This window comes from Nycticebus coucang, chromosome 16 (assembly GCF_027406575.1).
Source record: "Nycticebus coucang isolate mNycCou1 chromosome 16, mNycCou1.pri, whole genome shotgun sequence".
NCBI lineage: Eukaryota > Metazoa > Chordata > Mammalia > Primates > Lorisidae > Nycticebus > Nycticebus coucang.
The window spans coordinates 23,093,123-23,116,290 of NC_069795.1; the positions used below are offsets into that span (position 1 = coordinate 23,093,123).

At 34.4% G+C, this 23,168-nt stretch overlaps 1 protein-coding gene across 2 annotated transcripts in view; it reads right to left on the reverse strand.

The window, feature by feature from the left end:
• Positions 1-23,168, reverse strand: part of NCAM2 (neural cell adhesion molecule 2) — a 488,008-nt gene that overhangs the window by 126,138 nt on the left and 338,702 nt on the right. For both annotated transcript variants that reach the window (XM_053565686.1, XM_053565687.1), the window contains exon 9: positions 13,735-13,885. In XM_053565686.1, the coding sequence (XP_053421661.1) occupies positions 13,735-13,885 (151 nt within the window). The remainder of the gene's footprint in view (positions 1-13,734; positions 13,886-23,168) is intronic.

Sequence of the window (23,168 nt, forward strand, 5' to 3'; positions counted from 1 at the left end):
GGTTCTCCTTACTTTGCTCCTTTCAATTCATTCTCAGAGGTGCAGCGACACTTATTCTCTTAAAACATAGCTCTGATAACATCCTTTGCTCCTTGCTCAGAATCCTTCAGTGGCTTTCCATCTTTTCTAAAGACCTCCTTAAGAGTATAATGCTTGAGGCCTAGTTGTGGTAGCTCACGCCTATAATCCTAGAATTCTGAGAGGCCAAGATGGGTGGATTCTTGAGCTCAGGAGTTCAAGACCAGCCTGAGCAAGAGCAAGACCAAGACCCTGTCTCTAACTAAAATAGAAAAACCAACCAGACGCTGTGGCGAGTCTCAGCAAAGTGGGAGGCTTAGATAAGAGGATCACTTGAGCCTAGGAGTTTGAGGTTGCTGTGAGCTATGATGCCATGGCCCTCTCCCAAGGGCAACAAAGTGAGACTCTGTCTCAACAGAAAAAAAGAAAAAAAGAATATAAGGCTTAAGATTGTTAGTGGTGTGCAATTGAAGGGTGATGTGAACCGTATGCAATTTTAAATTTTCTAAGAGCTATAGTAGTATAAAAACGAAAAAAGAAATAAGTGAACTTAATTGTGATAATTTAAACCCATATACTTTAGAACCTTCACAGCTGACAACTTTATTACATTGATCACTTCCTTAGGTTGACCTGATTTTCACAGACTCGGACCTGCAGCACATGTAGGGATCAGCGCAGTGGGCCTGGTTCCACACGTTGCCCGCCTCTGTATGTTGACCGTTGGATAGAGTCCCTTGGGTGTCAACTTAGAGAGGTTCTATTTTATTTTAAATACTATAATGTAAACATGTAGTTCATATGAAAAATCATAGCTAAGATAAGGAATCAGCTTAAGACTCCAACAATGGATGGATAAAAATACAATACACATTCACACCAGAATAATATTTGGTCATAAAAAGAATGAGATCCTGTCATTTCTAGCAATATGGATGGAACTAAAAGAGATTATGGTGAGTGGAATATGCACAAAAGGACAATGACTGTATAGTCTCATTCATATGTGGGAACCAAAATAACTGATACTCTGGAATTAAAGAGTGGAATTGTGCTTATCAGAGATGGGATAGAGTAATAGTGGGGGGCTAAAGAGGGCTTGGTTAATGGGTACAAAAATACACTTAGACATATGGAATCAGATCTAGTGCTGTGTGGAACAATAGCGTAACTATAGCAAACAACGATTTATTTTATATTGCAAAACACTTAGGAAAGAACACTTGAAATGTTTCCAAAACAAGGAAATGACAATGTGATAGATATTCCAATTACATACGTTGACCATTGTATGTTTCAAAATACCACGTGTATCCCATAAATATGTGTATCCACAAAATTAACAAACAAAAAATAAATGTAATAAATCATCACTAAGAAATAGCACACACTTTCTTTTTTGTTCTAAGATGTCCAAACCTGTTATAATCCTCACACTTACGTGTATCTCACACTATGCACTAGATTTGCACTGAGAAAAATCTCTTCTGCATTTAGATCTTATAGGATGTACAGCTAAATAGGTATATTCAAATACTCAAGTTGTTCCAATTATACTTAAATGTTTTGCAATTAATGATCAAGAAACTGAGTATCATATTTAAAGTTTAAGTTAATTAAAAAAAACTTCTAATTTCAGTTCCTCAATTGTAATAGTCCCATTTTAAGTGTCCTGCAGCCACACGAAACAAAACAGGCTGCCATAGTGGACACCTGTAGCCACTTGTTAACTTCTCAGCCTCATCTGTTCCTGTACCTCTCTTGCCACTCACCTTCAGCCACACGAGGCTCTATGCTGCTCCTTGAACTCCCCAAACCGACTCTCGTTTGAGCAATTTGTACCTGCTGTTCTTTCCGAGGAATGTTGACCCCTACATCTGCAGTGGATCTTGTCTAACCAACTCTATCTAAAATTTCACCCACCAGCATGTACGCCTAATAGGACTTAAATTATTCAATCAACATTCACTCTAAAATAGACCCCCTGATTAAAGATGAGTACATTGCCCTGACGGATTGAAGTTTAGCTTTGCCGTCTTCCATTTTTGGATGCAACGTGAGCAAATACTTAAACTTTGCTTCCATTACTGAGCTTGCTTTTTTGTATTTCCACCATCACCAACAGGTGGCTTCTTCTCTGTAGTTGTTGTCTCTTCAGTCTGGTCACATCTCTTACTGGACCCACAGGATAGAGCTAAGCATTACTCCTTGAAGCTAAGCTTTTCATTCAAAACTGGATGGGCCAAAGGATTCCAGTCAATGTTAGAACTAATACATGACATAGAGCTTGAGTGTTTATTACGTGCATAATTATTATGACAATAGCTAGTTGATGTATCTCATTGCACTGCTTTTTTTGTTCCCTTTCTAGTCTTTTCCACTGTTTCTTATAACACCTATTTTACTATTTTATTATCAGTTTTTCTTGCCAACGTTCATCAAGGAAGGTATTTTTGCTTGTCTGGATCAGTTCTGTATAAACTTTAAAAAGTGGTTGATATACAGTATATGTCTGATAAATATTATTGAATAAACCTAAGTACAATCCTAACTTCTGTATGCCTTACTTCAAAGAGTAGGAAGAGCTGAAGCACACTACTTTTCCTCTTTAAAAATCAGGAAACTGAAACTTGGGTAATTTAAATGACTTCATTTTAGGATTAGACCCATCAGATTCATCAAAATCAAAGTAGTGCTGCTAATATTACTGAAATTTAGATATTAGTTTAGTAAAATCTTCTGGTGCAAGATTTAAGAGTATCTTTCAAGGTCTTCAAGATGAAACAAGTATTGATGAAGTCAGTGAAAGCTCAGTACAGTGTGATCTCAGTGGGCGCTCTCACCCTGTGGAAATTCTGCACTAGTTCCATCTGTGAAATGGTTTTCCAGCTCTGGAATGAGGGTTTGGCTCTCTCAAAAATTCATGTGTAATGTCCTCAGGTAATGTCCTCAGGGTGATGGTATTTGGAGGTGACTGTTGGGAGGTAATTATAGTGAGGTCAGGCCAGGAGAGTGGAAACCTAAGATGGGATTAATGCCCTTATAAAAAGGCAAAGAGGAAGTGACGTGAGTTCTCCCTGTGTGTGTGTGCACACAGAAAGGAAAGGTCATGTAAGTACATAACCCAAAAAAAAAAAAAGTCTGCACCAAGAACTGGAACTTCCTGATCTAAAACTTCCATACTGTGAAAAATGAATGTTGATTGTTTAAGTGATATTTCATTATAGCAGGCAAAACTGATTAAGATATTCACTGTCCCAGAGAAAAGTGGCCTCCGCCAGGAAAGTCTTCATTCCACAGGAAGGACAGAGGGTTGTGGAGAGTTGGAAGGAGAGTTCATGGTATTTATGGCCACTAAAGAAACACCAAGTGGCAGTGATAATTGCAGTAGTTATATAAAAATGTATGTTTTTATTAATTGGTTTAATGTTTGTTATTTCTAAGTTTTATGTCTTAAGACTTGGGCATTTTTTAAAATACCTTAACATCTTTCATCACCATATTCTCTGAAATACATTTTAAGAGGAAGATTTTATCTGAATCAAATAACATCTCTCAGAAAGGGAAAAAATGTCTACAACCAGAATTATTGATATTACCTGTGCATTTGAGAAATGTGATATTCATTAATTGTTTTTCCCCAGGGGTTCATGTAAAATTTGGCTTTAAAAGTATAGATAAAGAATAAGAAACTCTTCAACCTTTTTTTTTTTTTTTCCTAGTGTTCTGTTCTTTTTATCTTCGTGTTGAAGAGATATACTTTGCATATTTCTCGGTTGCTGTCCTTGAAAGTACCTGACTGGATATAAAACCTAAATAGTTACAGGCAGTAGAACCAATTTATGTCTGCAAATGAGCCATCTTCTTTAAAGTTTAAATGGCTTAAATGTACTATAGTGAGTGTAAAAGTCAGGGTCAAAAGAGAAGATTTTAATCACAGATATAAAATGTGTTTCTGCTATGACCAGGGAATTATTCTAATTTCTAAATATTTACTAAGGTAAGTTTCCTTCAATGTTAAAAACATGTTCACATCTTATCTACTTCATCCATATATTCAACCAGTCATGCTACAGAATCACTGTTATATTTAGGGAACGTAAAACTTGAGTGAAGAATTGTTTAATAAAGCACCTATTATAATTGGATGTATATAAATATAGAAATAACCTGCAGCCGTGTTATAAGATTAATTAAAATTACTATTACCTTAGACTCTATCTTTTATCTATAACTTCCTCTTTTCTGCTACAGGAGAAAATGCATGTCCACATTGCTATTATGTCTAAGAAGAAATTAGAGGCGGGTGCAGCAAGCTCAATTAGGAAAAAAAGTAAATGAAAAAAATCACTATTTTTAGCATGCATTGTTACCGTGTAACTGTTCAATTAAATTTATACATAAAATAATTAAGTCTAATTAATAGTTAATATGTAATGACTACCTAGTCACAAACATACTTATATTCTAATTGTAATCAAAGGTACTATGTAATTGGTGCTTATTGCATTAAACTGCATATCACATGCCTGTTACTGCCTTTGTTTTATAAATTGGAATTTTAGTTCAACTCATGGTTCTTAGTAATGTAGTGCCTTTGAAATTTTGAAAATATACTGGAAGAATGCCAAGGAAAGTGCTTAAGCTGAAACACAAAAGAGACTTTCAGCAAAAAAAGGCTTAACCTTCTAACACCTTAAATTTAGTGCTATTACAGTAAATGTGGCTCATACCAAATTATAAACGTTATGATTCTTTTCCCCTCATTCTCAGCAATACGAAACTATAGGTTCTTGGTTCAGGTGGTAAAGACTGTTCTGGTATTTTTTGTGCATGTGACATTGTGTAATCTCTTTGTCACTCTCATAGTTGCTAGCCCTTTTTGATGGCAAAAGTTCATAATAAAGGATTTGAGGAATTCTTACTATATAAATGTTTATGTACTACAATGGCTTTTAATGTAATTTCACGTAGGATATTAAGACATTTATAACTACTATACACTTGTTGCTAAATAAAATATCTAATAACAAATCAAGCTTTAATTACCACAAATAAAATGAAATAAAATAAAAACAAAGAAACAAAAAGAGCTTATTAGACAGTGTGCACATGTGTCATGGTCATTTGGTTGTAATATGCAACTACATTTTCATACGGGATGGAAACAAAGACTTAAATGGAAAGTACAAAATCATAAAAATTCTAGAAGAAACTATAGCAAAATATCTTCAAGCTGTCCGCCTAAGCAAAGAATTTATAAATAAGACCATAAAGGCAATTACAGCAACAACAAAAATAAATAATTGGGAATTGATTATATTAAAGAGCTTTTGCACAGCTAGAGCTATAATCAACAGACCAAATAGACAACCTAGGGAATGGTAGAAAATATTCATGAACTATGCATCTGACAAAGGTCTAATATTTATAATCCACAAAGAACTCAAGTAAATTGCAAGAATAAAATAAGCAAACCCATTATAAGTGGGCAAAAGACATGAACAGAAGCTCTTCAAAAGAAAATAGGTAAATGACCAACAAACGTGAAAAAATGCTCAACATCTCGTATCACCAGGGAAATGCAAATCAAAAGCACAATCATTATTATCTTATCCCTATCAGAATGGCTATTATTAAAAAATCAAAAAAATAATAAATACTGGCATGGATACAGAGAGAAAAGAACACTTACACACTGTTGGTGGGACTGCAAATCAGTACAACCTCTACAGTAAACAATAGGACTTCCCAAAGAACTAAAAGTAGACTTACCATCTAATCCAGCACCCCACTACTGGGTATCTTCCCAAAGGAAATGAAGTCATTTTATTTATATATATATATATATATATATATATATATATATATATATAAAAGACACTTGCACTTGAATATTTGTTGTAGCACAATTCACAATTGCAAAGATGTGGAATCAACCCAAGTGCCCATCAATTCATAAATGGATTTTAAAAATGTTGTTTACATATGCTACGGAGTACAGCTTAGCCATAAAAAGGAATGAATTAATGTCTTTTGCAGGAATTTGGATGCAACTGGAGCCCATTCTCCAGTGAAGTATCTCATGAATGGAAAACAGCCACATATAGTCTCTAATAATTTGGAATTGACTGATGAGCACATATGGGCACAAAAGGAAATAAAAATTAATGGAAATCAAAAAGAGGGAATGGGTACAGGAGAAGGGGAAAAACCTTCCTAGTGGATACAATGCACACTTTTCGGGTGATGAGCACACTTACAGCCCCAACTAAAGCATTGTAAAAGCTATCCTCACTCCAAAATATTTGTACCTGCTTAATATTTTGAAATTAAAAAAATTAAAAATGAAAAATATGAGATTAATTTAAGTGGTGGTGATATAGAGGTAAAAAAATGGTTTTAACATTTATAATACAATTGCACATATTTATAAGGATCATAACTGAAAGAGAAGAGTGAGCAAAATTTTAAATTACAATTATGGTTACATATTCCAAATGATTACTGTAAACATTACCCCTAAGTATACTAAATATAGACGTATACTTCATGGTATTTTTTTCTATTTCTACTACAAGAATGAAATCTGAACTTTAGTAATAACAACTGACCAATGTCCAGGTTCATAAATTTGGAAAGGAGAGCTTTATTTCTCATTAAGGATTGTACCCTACAGGGTGGACATACTGACAGGGTAGGAAGCGCAGCCTCTGGCCAGAAGCTGGGAACTGTACTTCAAGAGGGAGCGAACAGGAACAGGAATTTATGACCAACGGAGCGTCTGAACATACATATTTAACAAACTATAGGAGGAATCTTGAATATTTATGAAAGGAAAAACATGGGCACACACAAATGAGCTTCAAAATACTTCACAGAATCAATGGTCAGAAAATGTAAGTGTTAGCGGGATCGGAGGGTGAGTTTTCAGCCTTCTGATGTCAAAAGATTAAGCAGCGGCTATGGAAACCCTAACTGCATGTGCTCTGTAGAATGATCAGAATGACTTCCTGGTCAGAGGTCCTTAACCAGGAAGGAATGTTGGTCAGTTTCAGTCTCAAAATCAGGAAAAGCGAGGAGCAGCATCAGGAGACTGGCTGTGTTTAATCCTTAGGAGATTTCTCATGATAGCCTCTCATAGCCTCATGATGTTTAACAAGGAAGGGTGCAAAGAAGTCTGCCTGATTTCTCACACTGTCATGGCTTTTAGGGTTTCTCTGGTTGCTTTTTGCCCTGGAGCCTTTCTGTTCAGTCACTTGGTGGGGGGAGTATTAGGATTTTATTTTTAGTTCTCAGCAGTTACTAAAATCAATTTTAATAATAATATTATTTTCTACTTAAGTATAAATTAGTATTTCATAAGCATATTTATGTAATTTATCATAAGTGAATTCTCATCACATTTATTCACTTTAAAACTATTTACGTAATTCACTTTTTAAATATATTTTAATAATATCTTAGAAGGTAATAATCATAAAATATCATAAATATCATAAAATAATCATAAAATATCAAAAATATCCATAAAATAGTGAAGAGTTTAGGCAAATATATGAGAAAATAAATATCATACTAAAATTAAAATTTATTCTGAAATGTAGTACTATAATTGAAAAAAATGAAATAGGATTTCAATATATTTTGTATTGCTCTAGCATTTATGAATGAATTTAATGATGAAAAATAGAAAGTCTGACTAATACATCTGAATAAATACTATAAGAATATAGATTAATCAATAAGGAAAGCAGACTGCTGGAGACTCATAATAAATAATGTGTAATAGATATTTAAAAGACATTCATAACCAGGTACATAACAAGAGAAAACTGTTTAAATATAGCGTTCATTACTTGGCCATTAGAGCCAGAGAGGAAAGCTTTTCAGTTGAAGTCTGAAAAAAGACAAATAGAAATATGGCAACAGAATATACGATAGAAACTTGAGACTATGTTTAGTAATCTTAAATATTCTTTTGATTTACATGAAATTCAGACTATGTAAGTATGAAAAACTTACATAGTATGATAGTATTCTGAAAGTGTAGTTTCAGAATACTATCAAAAACACTACTAAATATCTAACTCTAGATTATGTCTCCCAAATAAAAATGTAAAATCATTTACATATTCTCCTGGTAAACTTACTCACTTTCCAGGAAGGCTAAGTTTTTTACTACAGATTCTATTGCAATACATCCAGTGCTCATAAAAAAGATATTAAACAAATTGCACAGAAGATTGAGACGGTGGGAAGAAATTCCAATCCAAAGTTCTGGCATGCTGAACATGTTATGTTACATGTCAAAGGGACTTTGGATCTGTGGCCAAGGGTGTTGGGATGGCAGGATTGGCCTGGGTTACTTGAGTGGTTACAAAGACTAGCAGCAGAGTCCCAGACAGGAGAAGCAGTTGTGAAGAAGGGAGTGGAATCGGAGTGATGTGCTGTGAAAAAGATACAACCTACCACTGATGGCTTTGCAGATGGAAAGGGAGGATGAGCCAAGGTATGTGGAAAGCCTTTTAGAATCTGAAAAAGGAAAGAGATCAGAATCTCCTCTGGAGCCTCTACAAGAGGACATTGCCTCACAGACGCTTGATTTCAGCCCAGTGAGAAGCCTCAGTTCCCTCTGACCTCCATGGTCAGACCTTGTTGCGTTTTAAGACAATAAACGTGTTTCATTATGCAACTAAGTTTGGTATGCTGGGTTGTAGCAGCAATAAGAAAGTAATACATGGGCGGCGCCTGTGGCTCAGTGAGTAGGGCGCCGGCCCCATATACCGAGGGTGGCGGGTTCCAAACCAGCCCCGGCCAAACTGCAACAAAAAAATAGCCGGGCGTTGTGGCGGGCGCCTGTAGTCCCAGCTGCTCGGGAGGCTGAGGCAAGAGAATCGCGTAAGCCCAAGAGTTAGAGGTTGCTGTGAGCCGTGTGACGCCACGGCACTCTACCCGAGGGCGGTACAGTGACACTCTGTCTCTACAAAAAAATAAAAAATAAAAAAAAAAGAAAGTAATACAACATACAAAGTATAAATATGTATGTGTCTCATTGAGCTGCAGTAAAGAGCAATAGGATTAAAGAGAAAAAAAAGTTCACAATCATGGTGGAAGATTTTAGCATCCCTTACTCTGAGAGAACAGCTCCACAAAAACACCAATAAAGATTGAAGAATTAAATAATACTATCACCAACCTTAACCTAACTGACATCTATAGAACAAAATAAACAACTGCAGAATGCATATGCGTTTCAATTACATAGCATGTATTCGGCAAAATAGTCCATGTTCTGGAACATGAATCAAATATCAATAAATGTATAAGAATCAAGATCGTACAGAGAATTTTGTAAACACAATTTAAAGAAATAAGAAATGAATAATAGCAAAATATCTAGGAATACCTCATATATCTAGAAGTTAAGTATAGAGCATAAATGTCTTAACCCAATAATTAAGTAAACGAGAGGAGGAATATATTAATCAGTGTGTTGAAAGCGTTCCTAATTCTATATGAAATCAGCACATTGTACCCCATAAATGCATTAATGTATACATGATCTATGTGTTTGACTTAATAAAAAAATAATGAAATCAAAAGAAAAATTAGAACATATTTTTAACTGAATGATAAAAAATGTAACATGTCATAATTTGTGGGATGAAGTGCTTAGCAAAAATTCTGAGTTTTACATGGTTCTATTAGAAAAGAAAAAATGTCTAGAACAAATGTGTTATAAGGCACTTCGCATCCCAGACATGCAAAATGGATGTAAAAATAAAGACTATATGATCCTTGCAATAGACACAGAGAAAGCGTTTGACAGTATTCAACACCCATTTGAGATAAGAAAGCTCAACAAAATCAGTATAGATGGGATTTTTCTCAAAACTATACAGGCTATATATGACAAATCTGCAGCCAATATCAGATTGAATGGAAAAAACTGAAAAATGGTATAAATGTTAGTCTGGAAAAAAACTAAAAATAGAGTTACCATATGATACAGCAATCATTTGTCTGGGAGTATATACCCAAAGGAATTAAAATCAGCCCTGGGAAAGATATCAGCACTCCCGTGTTTATTGTTGCAACATTATTCACAATAGCCCAGATATCAAATCAACCTAAGTGTAGGTCAATAGATAAATGGATCAAGATGGGGCACGATATATACCCAGTGAAATACTACTCATTCTTAAAAAGTGAGAAATCTTACAGCAAGATGGATGAATCTGGAGGAAATCAGGCTAAGTAAAATAAGCCAGTACCTCATGATTTTACTCATATATGGAAATGAATAGAGTTGAACTCACAGAAATAAAAACTAAAATGGTGATTACCAGAAGCTTGTGGGGGGTGGAAGGAAGGGCATGGGGAGTTGTTGATGAAATGGTACACAATTTACACTAAACAGAAGGTTTTGAGACCTATTGCACACCTGGGTGATTATAGTCAATAATAACATATATTTCAAAAAAATTAAGAGACTAAATTTCAAATTTAGCTGAGTTAATCATTCAAAATTGTTCACATATCAAAATAATACATTGTACCTAGTGAATGTATACAATGATAATTTGCCAGTCAGAAATAATATTAATAATTAAAAGCATCAAATTGTACATCAAAATATATATCATTTTTTATTTGTCAATAAATGTAAAATTGATTTTTTAAAACAAAGTAAAAACAATACTGTATAATTCCATGTATTTAAATAAATTATAGTGTTCAAAAATAGACAAGTGAATGTTTAATGATAAGTGGATAAGAAGAAAGAGATTACAGAATGTACTGAGAAGAGTCTTGAGGGGATGGAACTTTTCATCTTGATGATTCTGATAGATTTGCAAGTGTATACACATGTCGGACTGATCACATTTTGCACATTATGTAAGGGATTTTTATTATACTTCATTATACTTTAATAAAGTATTAAAGGATATTAATTTTCTGATTATTTTTGCTCAAGTAGAATAAATTTAAAAGTTTTATTTTGAAAAAAAGAAAAAATTAATTGAGAATTAGCAGAGTTGGTAGGCGCCAGTGGCTCAAAGGAGGAGGGCACTGGCCCCAAATGCCGGAGGTGGCAGGTTCAAACCCAGCCCCGGTCAAAAAATGCAAAAAAAAAAAAAAGAAAAGAAGAATTAGCAGAGTTTTAAAACTCACTTTTAACATTATTTGTGGAAAATTAATGTTTAGCAAAAAATAGTTATTTTTAACAATAGTTTAAAATTAGAAAAAATCCATTTTATTGTTTTCAAAATATATTCACTTAGCCTCTAGTCAACATGTTGGCAACAATACTCTTTGGAAATGTTCAAAGAGTTCTCAACACATCTGTTTACTAGACAAGATCTTTCATCCTGTTTAAATAGGAGAAACTACATAATTTTCTGCTGAGCTTTAGTCTAAACATTTACCTCTGAATAATTCAGTAGAAAAATAAACCAATATGTAAATCTGTGAAGGAGGAATGCATCTTGTGATCAAAAGCAACTTAAACTTTGCTAAAGATCAGTTCTTGAAAAATAGAGTATTCTGAATATTCTTTTTGTTTTAGGGTATTTATTTTATTAAAAGATCATAAGAACAAATAATTAATACTGCAATATACAATTATTGAAGGATTTCATTGTTTTCCACCTAGCTGAGACCAATGATAAATAAAAATCTCATGTCATTATATAGCAGTATTTCATATTACCTTGATATTTTCTCCATCATTCTGAAATTTGAATGCATGCTGAGGTGTGATTTGAATCTGAGTTGACCGCAGTGTCCTAATAAAGCAGGAGCTATGTTTTATTCATCATTGCTACTGCTATCACTTAGCACAAAACATGATTATGAAAGTGGACTTCATATGTTTTCAAAAATTCTTTCCAATAAACCTCAACAAAATAAACACATATAAATTGTAGATCTTAGTCTAGGTTTTTATTTATTTCCTATAAATCCCTATGCTAGCACACAGGGAGACTAATTCGGAAGCTTTGGGCATCCTTGATAAATGTGGGTATGCCTGAGTGAAAGTATTTTTAAATGTTTGAATATGAAGAGGCCACAAAAGAGTTTCTTCCTTCAATTATCTTACTTTATAAAGAAAGAAAATGAGGTTTCAGGGATGCAAGTCTTGCAGCTAATTAGCATATTAACTAATCCTAAGGTTCTAGTATTAGCATATTGTGTATAAGCCATGCTGCTTTACTGTGTTTAGAAATATTGAAGATGCTCATTTTTTGTGAACTCTACATTTCCAAGTTTTTCCAACAGTGATTTCATAATAATTTTATGATATGTCAAATGCATTTAAAAATATTTATAAAATGCAAATAAAAGAATCCCTACGTACTAAGTTTCATTAAAAGAGTGTTGCCTACCACTTTTATAGGACAGAGGAAAGAGGCCAGGAATATTGTAAAGATTTCCCTTCCAAAATGGTTGGCAGTTCAAATAGAAATCATATCTTGGCATCCTTGAGTTTAGCAGAAAGGAATATTGGGGGGAAACCACATTAAGTAAGTTACCAGCCTCGCTTCGTTCTTTGTGCAGTCTCAACAACATCAAGGACGTTTAGTTTGTTTTTTAGTAAGTGTGATGGTGAGAAAATGACTCTTCTGGAAATTGTCTAACATTAAAAACTAAAGTCAGTGATTTGTGATAGAATCAAGGTACCTTCTATTTATGACTACCTTTCATAATCCTTTTTAGAATTTGATAATTTCATTCCAAGAATTTCTTTCTTTTCTTTTCTTTTTTTCTTTTTTTGCAGTTTTGGCTGGGGCTGGGCTTGAACCCGCCACCCCCAGTGTTTGGGGCCAGTGCCCTACTCCTTGAGCCAGAGGTGCCAACCCCAAGAATTTCTTGACAAACACAGTCTATAAATATTGACAATAGTATTGATTACTGAGTCCGGTCTGGGGAATGTATTTTTCTTTCTAAAGGCATTATCCATAAGAACATTCATCTTGTTTCACAGTATCTCGTACATTCCCATTAAGATAGTTATGCCCTTGCAAGTGTCAGAGAACCTCTAACCTTGATTATTCACAAATATATTGAAAATGATGTTAAAGGTCTTCATTTTTAATAACACGTATACAAACTTATTTTAAAATTCTAGGCCATGACTTAAGGTGAATTGTGAAGGCTTGATCCACATTAGCCATTCTACTTCCCAAATCTCACATAGTTATGAAAATATTTTGCTTTTTATCCTGTTAGAGTCCTCCCTTCCAAATAAACAATATGTAGACATTCTGATAAAAACATTGATACAGTTCATTGAATTTAAAACATGAGTTCATATTATAGAAGCATCTGAAATAATTGACCAAACCAACTTGAATTAGAAATGAAAACACTTACTGCATGTCTGAGACAGAGAATCCCACATATTATAAAGAAACGGATAAAAATCTAAAGATAGAGTGACCCAGTATGTTTTGGGTTTAATGTTGCAAAAAGAGAAAATAACTATTTTCAGGATAATTAATATCAGGATCATTAAACAATCTGTGAAATGTTTCATAGCATCCACTAGATGTCTCCAATAACTGACTCTTAATGGCTACATTCCTTCTAAAGCTATGCCTTAAATACTAAAATAGGAGCTATGTAGGAATTTTAAATTTTGTATAAAAATCATATCTTTTAAAGCAGACAATTTTTGTTAAATGAATGTCCTAAAGAAAAATGACTTACATTCAATATCAAGGTACATGCTCTTTTGGTGGCCTCCAATTCTACTTGCAGCTTCACAGTCGTACCTCCCTGAATCGGACAAGGTCACATCTTTAATATGCAGTGATGAGCTTCCGTGCTGCCCTTTGACTTCAATACGGCCATCTGGGCTCTGTTTACATTAATTCAAGAAAAAGAAAGATTTTATGCTTGTTTGTAAAAAATGATGACCAAACACATAACATTATGTTATTTTCTATTTTTCTGGCCAAAAAAAAAAAAGAAAGAAAAAAAAGTTATTCCAGCTGCAGAAAATATTTCATGTATTGCTGAGATTAATTTTTTTTTTTTTTTGGTAGAGACAGAGTCTCACTTTATGGCCCTTGGTAGAGTGCCGTGGCTTCACACAGCTCACAGCAACCTCCAACTCCTGGGCTTAAGCGATTCTCTTGCCTCAGCCTCCCGAGCAGCTGGGACTACAGGCGCCCGCCACAATACCCGGCTAGAGATTAAATTTTTTTAAAAGAAAACCTTTAATAGCCTCATTAAGAACTTCATGAAGATTTCATGTTAACCACCTTTATAACCAGAAATCACATTGCTTTGCCTCCCAAATAAAACATCAATCATTCAGCTGACGTTTAAAGAGCTCTATATAGTATAACCTTTCCGTCCAAGCATATTTTGCCATTTGTATACCATTAATTCCAATCATTTTGAATTACTTGTGTTGTCCCGAATAGCCCGTGTACCCTTCACAGACTTGCGAGAAATCGTTCCCTGTTTTTCTTTTCCATTTACATTTCAAGATTCTAGTGTTTATCCTTCAAGCAAATATCAATCTATATTCAAAATTGTCCCTGTTTGCCTGAATAAATAATTACAAATTCTCTGAATTCCATACTTTCCTTGGGACACGTTGATTTTACTAAAGCCTTGTTAGAGTGTCAGATTTTATCCCATAGGATGATATTGTGTTGAGAGAATGTGAAAAAATTTTGATGAAACTTCATGTATTAGATACCTGGGCTTCTAGGACAGCATTATATTATAATATTTTTATATAAAAATTAATATATAGGGACATTTACATATAGTTGAGTAAAGAAAAGGCAATCATTCAGCTAATATTACTGTGGGTTAAAAACTTGGATGTAGTTACATGGAGCAACAAGATACTTTATTAATAATGTAAAGCAAAATTCTTCATTTTTATAAGGAAAATACATTATTTCTATATTCTTTCATATTATTGAAAATAATATATTTTGAAATATGTATTTATATAAATATATTTCATATGTATTATTTTATAAAATTATATATATGAAATATATTTATATAAACATATTTCATTAAGTAATATATTTAATAAATATATAAATTATATTTAATTTATTTTGAAATATATTATGTTTATTTGAAATAAATTGCAAATAATAGGAAATGTATTTCAATAATATATTTTTTCCCTTGAAAATAAAGACATTTTATTCTTATTTCCTATTATACATGGTATAGTTTTTAACTTTGAAAAATTATTGATGTAGATAGTATCAGCATGCTATTATTAGAAAAAAATGTTGCTATTTAAGTATTATTATTAGTGTACCTTAAATTATTAATGGAAATTCTGTAAAAACAATTTGGGGAATATTTGTAACTCTTTAGGATATTTTTAATCATTTTCAGACTAAACATTGACTCTGTAATAACGCACAATGTACAGGTGACTCAAACACTTACACTAGAAGTCCAAAGACATTTTTTCCACACATCTGACATTCCAAAGGACATGTCTCTCTTCGTGTAGCAAAAAAGCATTACACATATCTGAAAGAAAATTCATTTCTATCCTGGCTCTGATTAAACATCTCCCAAAGATTCATTTAAGACACCCGATATTTGAGACAGGTTAATGGGCATTTTAGATATCTAGTTAGTATTCCCCGGTTCTACCACTGAATTAAGTCAGATGATTATAATTCTCATCCTTTACAGAAATGTACTCTGAAATTTGATTTGATGTTGTATGCTTTCTGTCTTTCTAGAGGTCAGTTTAAGAACTGCTTATTTGAAAATTATTTCAACATTTTTATAAAAGATTATTTATCAAGTTTACTGTCCTTTCAAGAATCCCTTAATCAAAAATTCATAAAATTATCCATTGTGTCATAACATGTTTTCTGAACTTATTTGACTAGACATTTATTGTCCAATTTAGAATCCACTTGTAGTATACAGCACATTTGAGGTGGTCTCTACTTCCTGTCTTTATTAAACTGTGTCCTTGAGCATTTTTAGAGTGATGAATTCAATTTGCCTTTTGAGAAAATTATGGATCACACCCCTTAGCCTCTTAGAAATCAAGTGTGTGTGTGTGTGTGTCTATGTGTGTGTGTGCACGTGTACATGTACGCAGGCACAATACGCCACCATAAGGAGCCAAGCCTTGGGGACACAGCGATGAGCAAAATGGAATAGTTTCTATCTTTAGCAGCATTAAAGTTTCTCGAAGAAGACATATTAATTTTAAAATATAATACAAATAAATTGCAAAATTACTATATAGGGAGACCACAGTTTCATTTTTTTTGAGGGGGTGAGTAAATGGGAAGGTGGAGTCTAGTCAATGTGGGTATTTGCTGAAAAATAGAAGGGTGAATGAGAGCCGTGAAGGATGAAAGAGAGATGGTGCTGAGGAGTGAATTCTTAGCAGATGTAACAAGAGTTTATATAGAAGAAAGTAGATGCACAGAAGTAAATGAGGGCTTTTAGCGCTCCTGATGTTGGACAAGCAAAGAGAGACAACATGCAGAATCCAAACCCATATATATGTGCAAAAAGTGTGCACCCAGTTTTGCACTCATGCATTATATATTCTCTTTGCCTCCTTCCCAATGGCACTGTTTCACTGGTGAATGTCAAGTAAACTCAACTTCCAATACTTGAAGGTATTTGAAGGTATCACCTTCACCCTTGAAGGTGAAGACAATGTATGTGTATAACTGCTAAATATGTAAACAGGAAAACCAAAAACTCACTAAAGACTATAAGCATTAATTTATACAAACTAACATCTAAAAAATTATTTTAATATTGTGTTAATTTGATGAAGTTCTACCATCATTCCAAAAATTTTAAACACATCGATTATTTTTCCTCCTTAAAAGATCCTTTAATTTACTACTAGCTATATTCTCTTTGCTCTGGGTTTGCTCCCAGCTTTCTAATTTTCTTCCTATTTTAATTTCATGCAGTGAACGTTTTTATAATTACTCATGCTCCGAACACTGTAAATGATACCATGAAGAGAAATATGTGCAATAAAAATTCTTAAGGTAGTTTCTTCACCAGGTCCTAGTGCTATTTTAATTTTCATTATATATAGTCAGTAATTTATTCAAAAACTAGAAATTGAGCACAATAATTGTTACAGGTAACGCACATGATAAATAACACTTGTTAAATGATACACTAAACGTTTACTATTTCATTTAATCCCAATGATACCGCTATGAGTTTAATACTATTCTAATACAGATTTTTTTTTTTTTTTTTGTACAGACAGTCACTTTATGGCCCTCGGGTAGAGTGCCATGGCCTCACACAGCTCACAGCAACCTCCGACTCCTGGGCTTAAGCGATTCTCTTGCCTCGGCCTCCCAAGTAGCTGGGACTACAGGCGCCCGCCACAACGCCCAGCTATTTTTTGGTTGCAGTTCAGCCGGGGCCAGGTTTGAACCCGCCACCCTCAGTACATGGGGCTGGCGCCTTACTGACTGAGCCACAGGCGCCACCCTCTAATACCCATTTTAAGATGAGGAAATTGATGCAGAGAAAAATAAATAAATAACTTGCTATGTCCTATAGCTTGTAAGCAGGTGAATGTCCAGGCTGTCTGGCCTTGGAGTTCATGTTATGAATTAATTTTGCTATAAGGTTTACAATTGGAATCACAACTATGTGGTCAAACCACATATCAACCACATTTATGTGACAGAAACTATACTGGAATCTGAGAAGGAAAAAGCAAATAATGACAAAGCTCATAGAGTGGAATTGGAATGTTCCTGACACAAAGAAATGTTAAATGCCTGAGATGACAGGTACTCCAATTACTCTGATTTGATTATTTCATAATGTACACCTGTATCAAAACATCACGTATACTCTAGAAAGACATATCCACGAGAAAGTGGCCCCTCATTAGACACTGATTCTGTCCTACCAGTGCCTTGATCTTGGAATTCCCAACCTCTAAAATAGTGACAAATTTCTGCTCGTTTTTAGCCACCCAATTTATGGTATTTTATTTTAGCAGCTTGAACAAAGTAAAAACAGAGGTAGGGGGACATACTGCAAACGCATTACCTCATAAGGTGCTGGGAAAAGTGGTGGTAGGAAAGATGATGAGGGAGATGGGATTCCACAGACTAAGGCGGAACTGACAGTGTGCAGTGAATGACTTACGGGGAGGAGGTGATGAAAGATAGGAGGAAATAAATATGTCCAGGATTTTGTCACAGACTCCTGCGTAAGAAATATTATCTATATTAGTAGATTGATATATGTTATAAAATTTTTATATGTATGCAAAATACTCTCTGCAAGCATTGGCATAAGCACACATTTTTATAACATGCGTGCATTCTATTTTGTAATATATAGTCAGTATCTTAATTAAAACTAATACTTAAATTTAAAATATAGCCTTAAGAAAATTGTAAGTAGGATAAAACTGTTAGAGATTTTTATTTTCAAAAGAATGAGACTAGGTGGATGTCAACTAACCTTTGTCAAAATGTTGGTTTTCAGAATGATACCTGAATATTTACTTATATTACTATATAATTGTTCAATTATTTTGTTTTTTCATTTTTTAAAGTCTGGGAGAAAAAATAATTATTTTATTTCAGATTGATATGAGGGCACAAATATTTAGGTTAAATTGTTTCATTTCTAAAATAAAGTACAAGTTGTCATTGAGCCCTTCAACCGCTGTACACCTTCACTTTGTGCACATTACCTTAGAACCTGCCAATTGCCCTCTGTCCTCCCTCCACCCCCATTCTCCACTCTTTCTCTCCTCCTCTCTCTCTTCTCTATCCCTCATCTCCCTCTCTTCTGCCCTCCCCTTCACTAGACTATACTTGGGTTTTTCATTTTAATAATATAATAGTTAAGAACATGGACTTTGTAGTACTAGACTGGAGAGGTTTATATTCTGGATATCCCATCTGTAAGCTCTAAGACCTTCATAACTACTTAGCTATATCTCAGTTTCCTTTTCTGTATCATGGATTGAAGATTGAAGATTTCATATGATTCCAGCACAGATTAAAGGAGTGAATATTTACAAAATGTTTTGTCATCTTTATGTATTTGATAAGTTAGCAATAAGCATTTGATACTTAAATGTAAGCAATAATATCTGAGTTTTATATAATTATCCATTTCACTGTGATTTCCAAAAGTATCCTACATATATTATATCTCAAAATAAAGTATTAACTTCCCCATCTTCTTCTTAATTGACAGTGTATCATTGCTGTTAGACTTTTCTCTTGATCCCATTAACCATGTGAAGATCATTTATATTATTTTGTACATGAACAATATGTAAGATATTCAGTGGAGCAAAATATTATGATCAGGACAAAGAACTACCATAGGACAGGAAAATTATTACTCATAGATGATATAAAATTCCCCATGAACTCATACCTATGACATTACTATTATTTATTATGGTCATTCTTTGTGAATAGAGCTCTAAAAAAGTAAACTAGAATAAGGAAAATATGGAGATAGTATGGCTGACCATAATTTTGGTATAACTGTTATTTAACAGACAAAATATTTTTTGTTGTGTGGGTATCTATGCAATTTTAATTGAATTAAAAGATAAAACACAATATTTAATGTTAAGGTTTTTCAGAAAATTAAGGACATGTACACTGATTCTTAATATGTATGGGTCAAATCCTGGCGTAGAAACCTAAGACTTAGAAAATCTCTCTGAATTCTCTATCACCTAACTCCAGTGAGTTTAGCCCACTTCACAAAGTCCCAAATCCACAGATGCTGGCATGGATGTGAGAAAAAGGAACACTTCTTAACTGCTGGTAGGAGTGCAAACTAATATAGCCTTTATGGAAAGACGTATGGAGAATTCTTAAAGAACTAAAAGTCAACCTTCCATTTGATCCTGCAATTCCTAGGTATCTACCAAGAAGAAAAAAAAGTCATTTTACCACAAAGATATTTGCACCAGAATGTTTACTGCAGCTCAATTCACAATTGCCAAGTGGCATAAACATCCCAAATGTCCATCAACCTATGAATGGATTAATAACTATGGCACATGTCACCATCGAGTACTATTCAGCCATAAGAAAAGATGGAGAGTTTGCATCTTTTGTGTTGAGTTGGATAGAGGTAAACACATTCTTCTTAGTAAAGTATCTCAAGAATGGAAAATAAATCCAACATACTCAATACCTCAATACTAATATGAAACCAATATATAAACAACTACATGCTCACATAAATGATAAAACACAGATATAGCCCAGCAGGAGGAAGGGTGGGAGGGAGGGAAGGAGGGAGGGCAATTGGTGTGATCTCACCTGATGGGCACGGTATGAAGGGCTCATCTACAACTTGAACTTTACTATAGAATTAAAAACAATATAACCTAAAAATTTGTAAACTCATTTTAATTTGTAATAAAAACTAATAAAGAAAAAATAAAAATATTGTGATAAAATGTAAGAAAAACAGAAAATCTCCCTGAGTCAACTGTCACTTGATGCCAAATGTCATTGTTTCCTCCAATGATAAGAAACCAAAATAACAGGCTGAGTTTGAACTCTCAATTTTCCTTATATCTTTCATACTGGAAAAGAAGGAAAGTAAGAATAACTATCTGCTAAGAAATCAATGAGATAACAAAGCCAAGGGGTGCTCAGAGCTGAAAACTGCATATATTTTGAGGTAAAATTTACTCTCGCTGGGGTCCCGCCCTGGGGGCAGGGTCCTTTGAGACCTGTGGATCTGGTGGTGGTTGACTGAGTTAGAAACCATGAGAGACAAGAACACAAAATACACAGAATAGAATTTTCAAAGGTGGGATCACCGGGGACCCCTGCCCATTTGTGAGGTTCTGAAGGTGGCCCTGAGTGTGTGTTCCACTCAGCTTTTATTGAAAATAAAATGGGCTGTTTGCTCATTAGCCAAGAGGGTAAATTTAGGAAGGGAACAAAGATGCCAGCAGTTTCTCAGAGTGAGGACATCAGCTCCTATTGTTTCTTATAATCATTAACTTTAAGAGGCTGAGCAGCCTTGAGAAATCCAGAACCTGAGCCTTGTGTCGGGGCAGCCTCCTGCCTGTGGTCCTGCACCCATATTCCTGCAGGGGTGTTAATCCCTGCTAGTTAACTGTGCAATAAAATCTGGGAAAGAGGAATTTTACTCTCATCACCACCACAGAGGGTCTTCCTCTGTGATAAAGGATATAAGCACTTCTACCCATGTTTTAGGGCTCAAGCTGTTCCCTTGATATCTACCCCAGCCAAATACAGATCTCCATAATGGGCATTTGCTTTGGCTTTTGACTGGGCAGGAGAAGGCCTGGTTAATGTTTCATGATAGGCCTTGCACACAGCTTCCTCTGTGGCCATCACTCCTTCAGAGTGTTTGTAGACCCAGCAAGTGTGTTAGTAAGCTGCATCCCCTACAGCCAGGCTTCGAGGAAAAACAGGAAACTTTCTCAGTTAAAAAATGAAGCAGTGGCTGCTTTAAAGGTAAACTAGCTGACTTCCTTTGCTTTGAGTTGCTCAGCTTACTTTTTAATTTCCCTCTTTTTCTGGGGATGTTTTCCCTTGCCAAGGACAGGGTCTTCAGTCCCCGTTCCGCTCGCAACTCTCATGTCACAAAACACTGAGAACAGCGAATAGAGATATGAAATAGTGACACAAATAGTGAAAAATACTCAACACGTATTATAACCTGGTCAGATGTCATGATTTATGTCACATCACAGAACTCACCCTGAGAACGCTGATATCGTGTTCTTAACCTCACTGCTCTGAAGCATTGCAACCAGGCTCTGGTAAGTATAACAATGTTCCGAGGCTTTGAGGAAATCGTAAGTCATATGAATCAACTTTTCAAAATTGAGAAAGTTTTGGTATCTAACACAAAGATCAAAATTAGCTCTGGGAAAACAGATAAAAATATTAGATGTGGAATGGCAAAGTATTGATAACTCCCGAAGGTGTGTGATATACACATAGGATTTTATTTATACCATTCTCTAGTCTTTTGCCTTGTTTTAAAATTACATTTCTGATTTTATCATGGAAATTTTTAAACAGTACACCCCAGATGGGATCTTTTCCGATAGCCTGTTTCCTGAATCTAGAGAACGTGTGCAACAGATCAGAGCCCAGATTCACTGCAGAGCCTGGCACTGCAGCCTGCTTACAAAACCATAAATTTTTGTATTGAAAGCCACAGAGATTTTGATGACATTTATTTTACAGAGTTGTGACAGTGCAAGTGGTCTAATGCACAAGATTTAGTGTTGTTTGCTTTTCTCTACATCTGGTGAGCATTATATAAGATTAGGCAGGCTCAACGCTAGGTACATGCTAAATATGATTATAATCAGTGATGCAATTAGTACTGAATGTCTAAGCAGTATGGGAATCTAGTTCAAATTACAGACAGATATCAGATATTTATCTAAAGGTAAGAAACACGGTATCCAACAGGAAATAGTATAATAATACTGTAAGAAATCCTTCTATCTGAGATATAACACATATTAAACAAATGTTGTCTATAGTCATTGTAATTGCCTTTACCTGAGTTTTTATATAAATCTCCACAAGACGTTCTAAGGTAGAAAGAATACAGGATAAGAAAACCAAAAGGCTTTGAGAATATACTTTCTTTGCTCCACCTACCAGGACAAATAGGATCCCCCTTCTGAAGTTTAGACACCCCTTACTTAGAGAATGGAAAAGACACAGGATGACTCAAAGGATATTTTATTCTTTTCTTATGTATGTTTCAGTTGGATAGGTTATATTTTTATGTCTTTGATTTCACTCTTTTTTTTCCCCACAGTTCCAATCTGCCATATCTAATCTGCTGTTAATTCTACCCAATGTCTTTTTCATCTCATAAGTAGTATATATAAAAAAAGTGTTAGGTGAATGTCCCTGTCTGCTACCACCATCATCTGTGTAATTCATGAATTTGTTTCTATTAATCAATCTGTTTCTCCTCATTATGTGTTATATTTTTATGCATCTTGCAGACTTCATAATTTTCTTTTAATGGAAGATATTGTGATTTATATACTGTGAGTTTTGGATATATTTATACTCCACTGAAAATGTTGTGTTATGGGTGAGCACCAGTAGCTCAGCTGCTAGGGCACC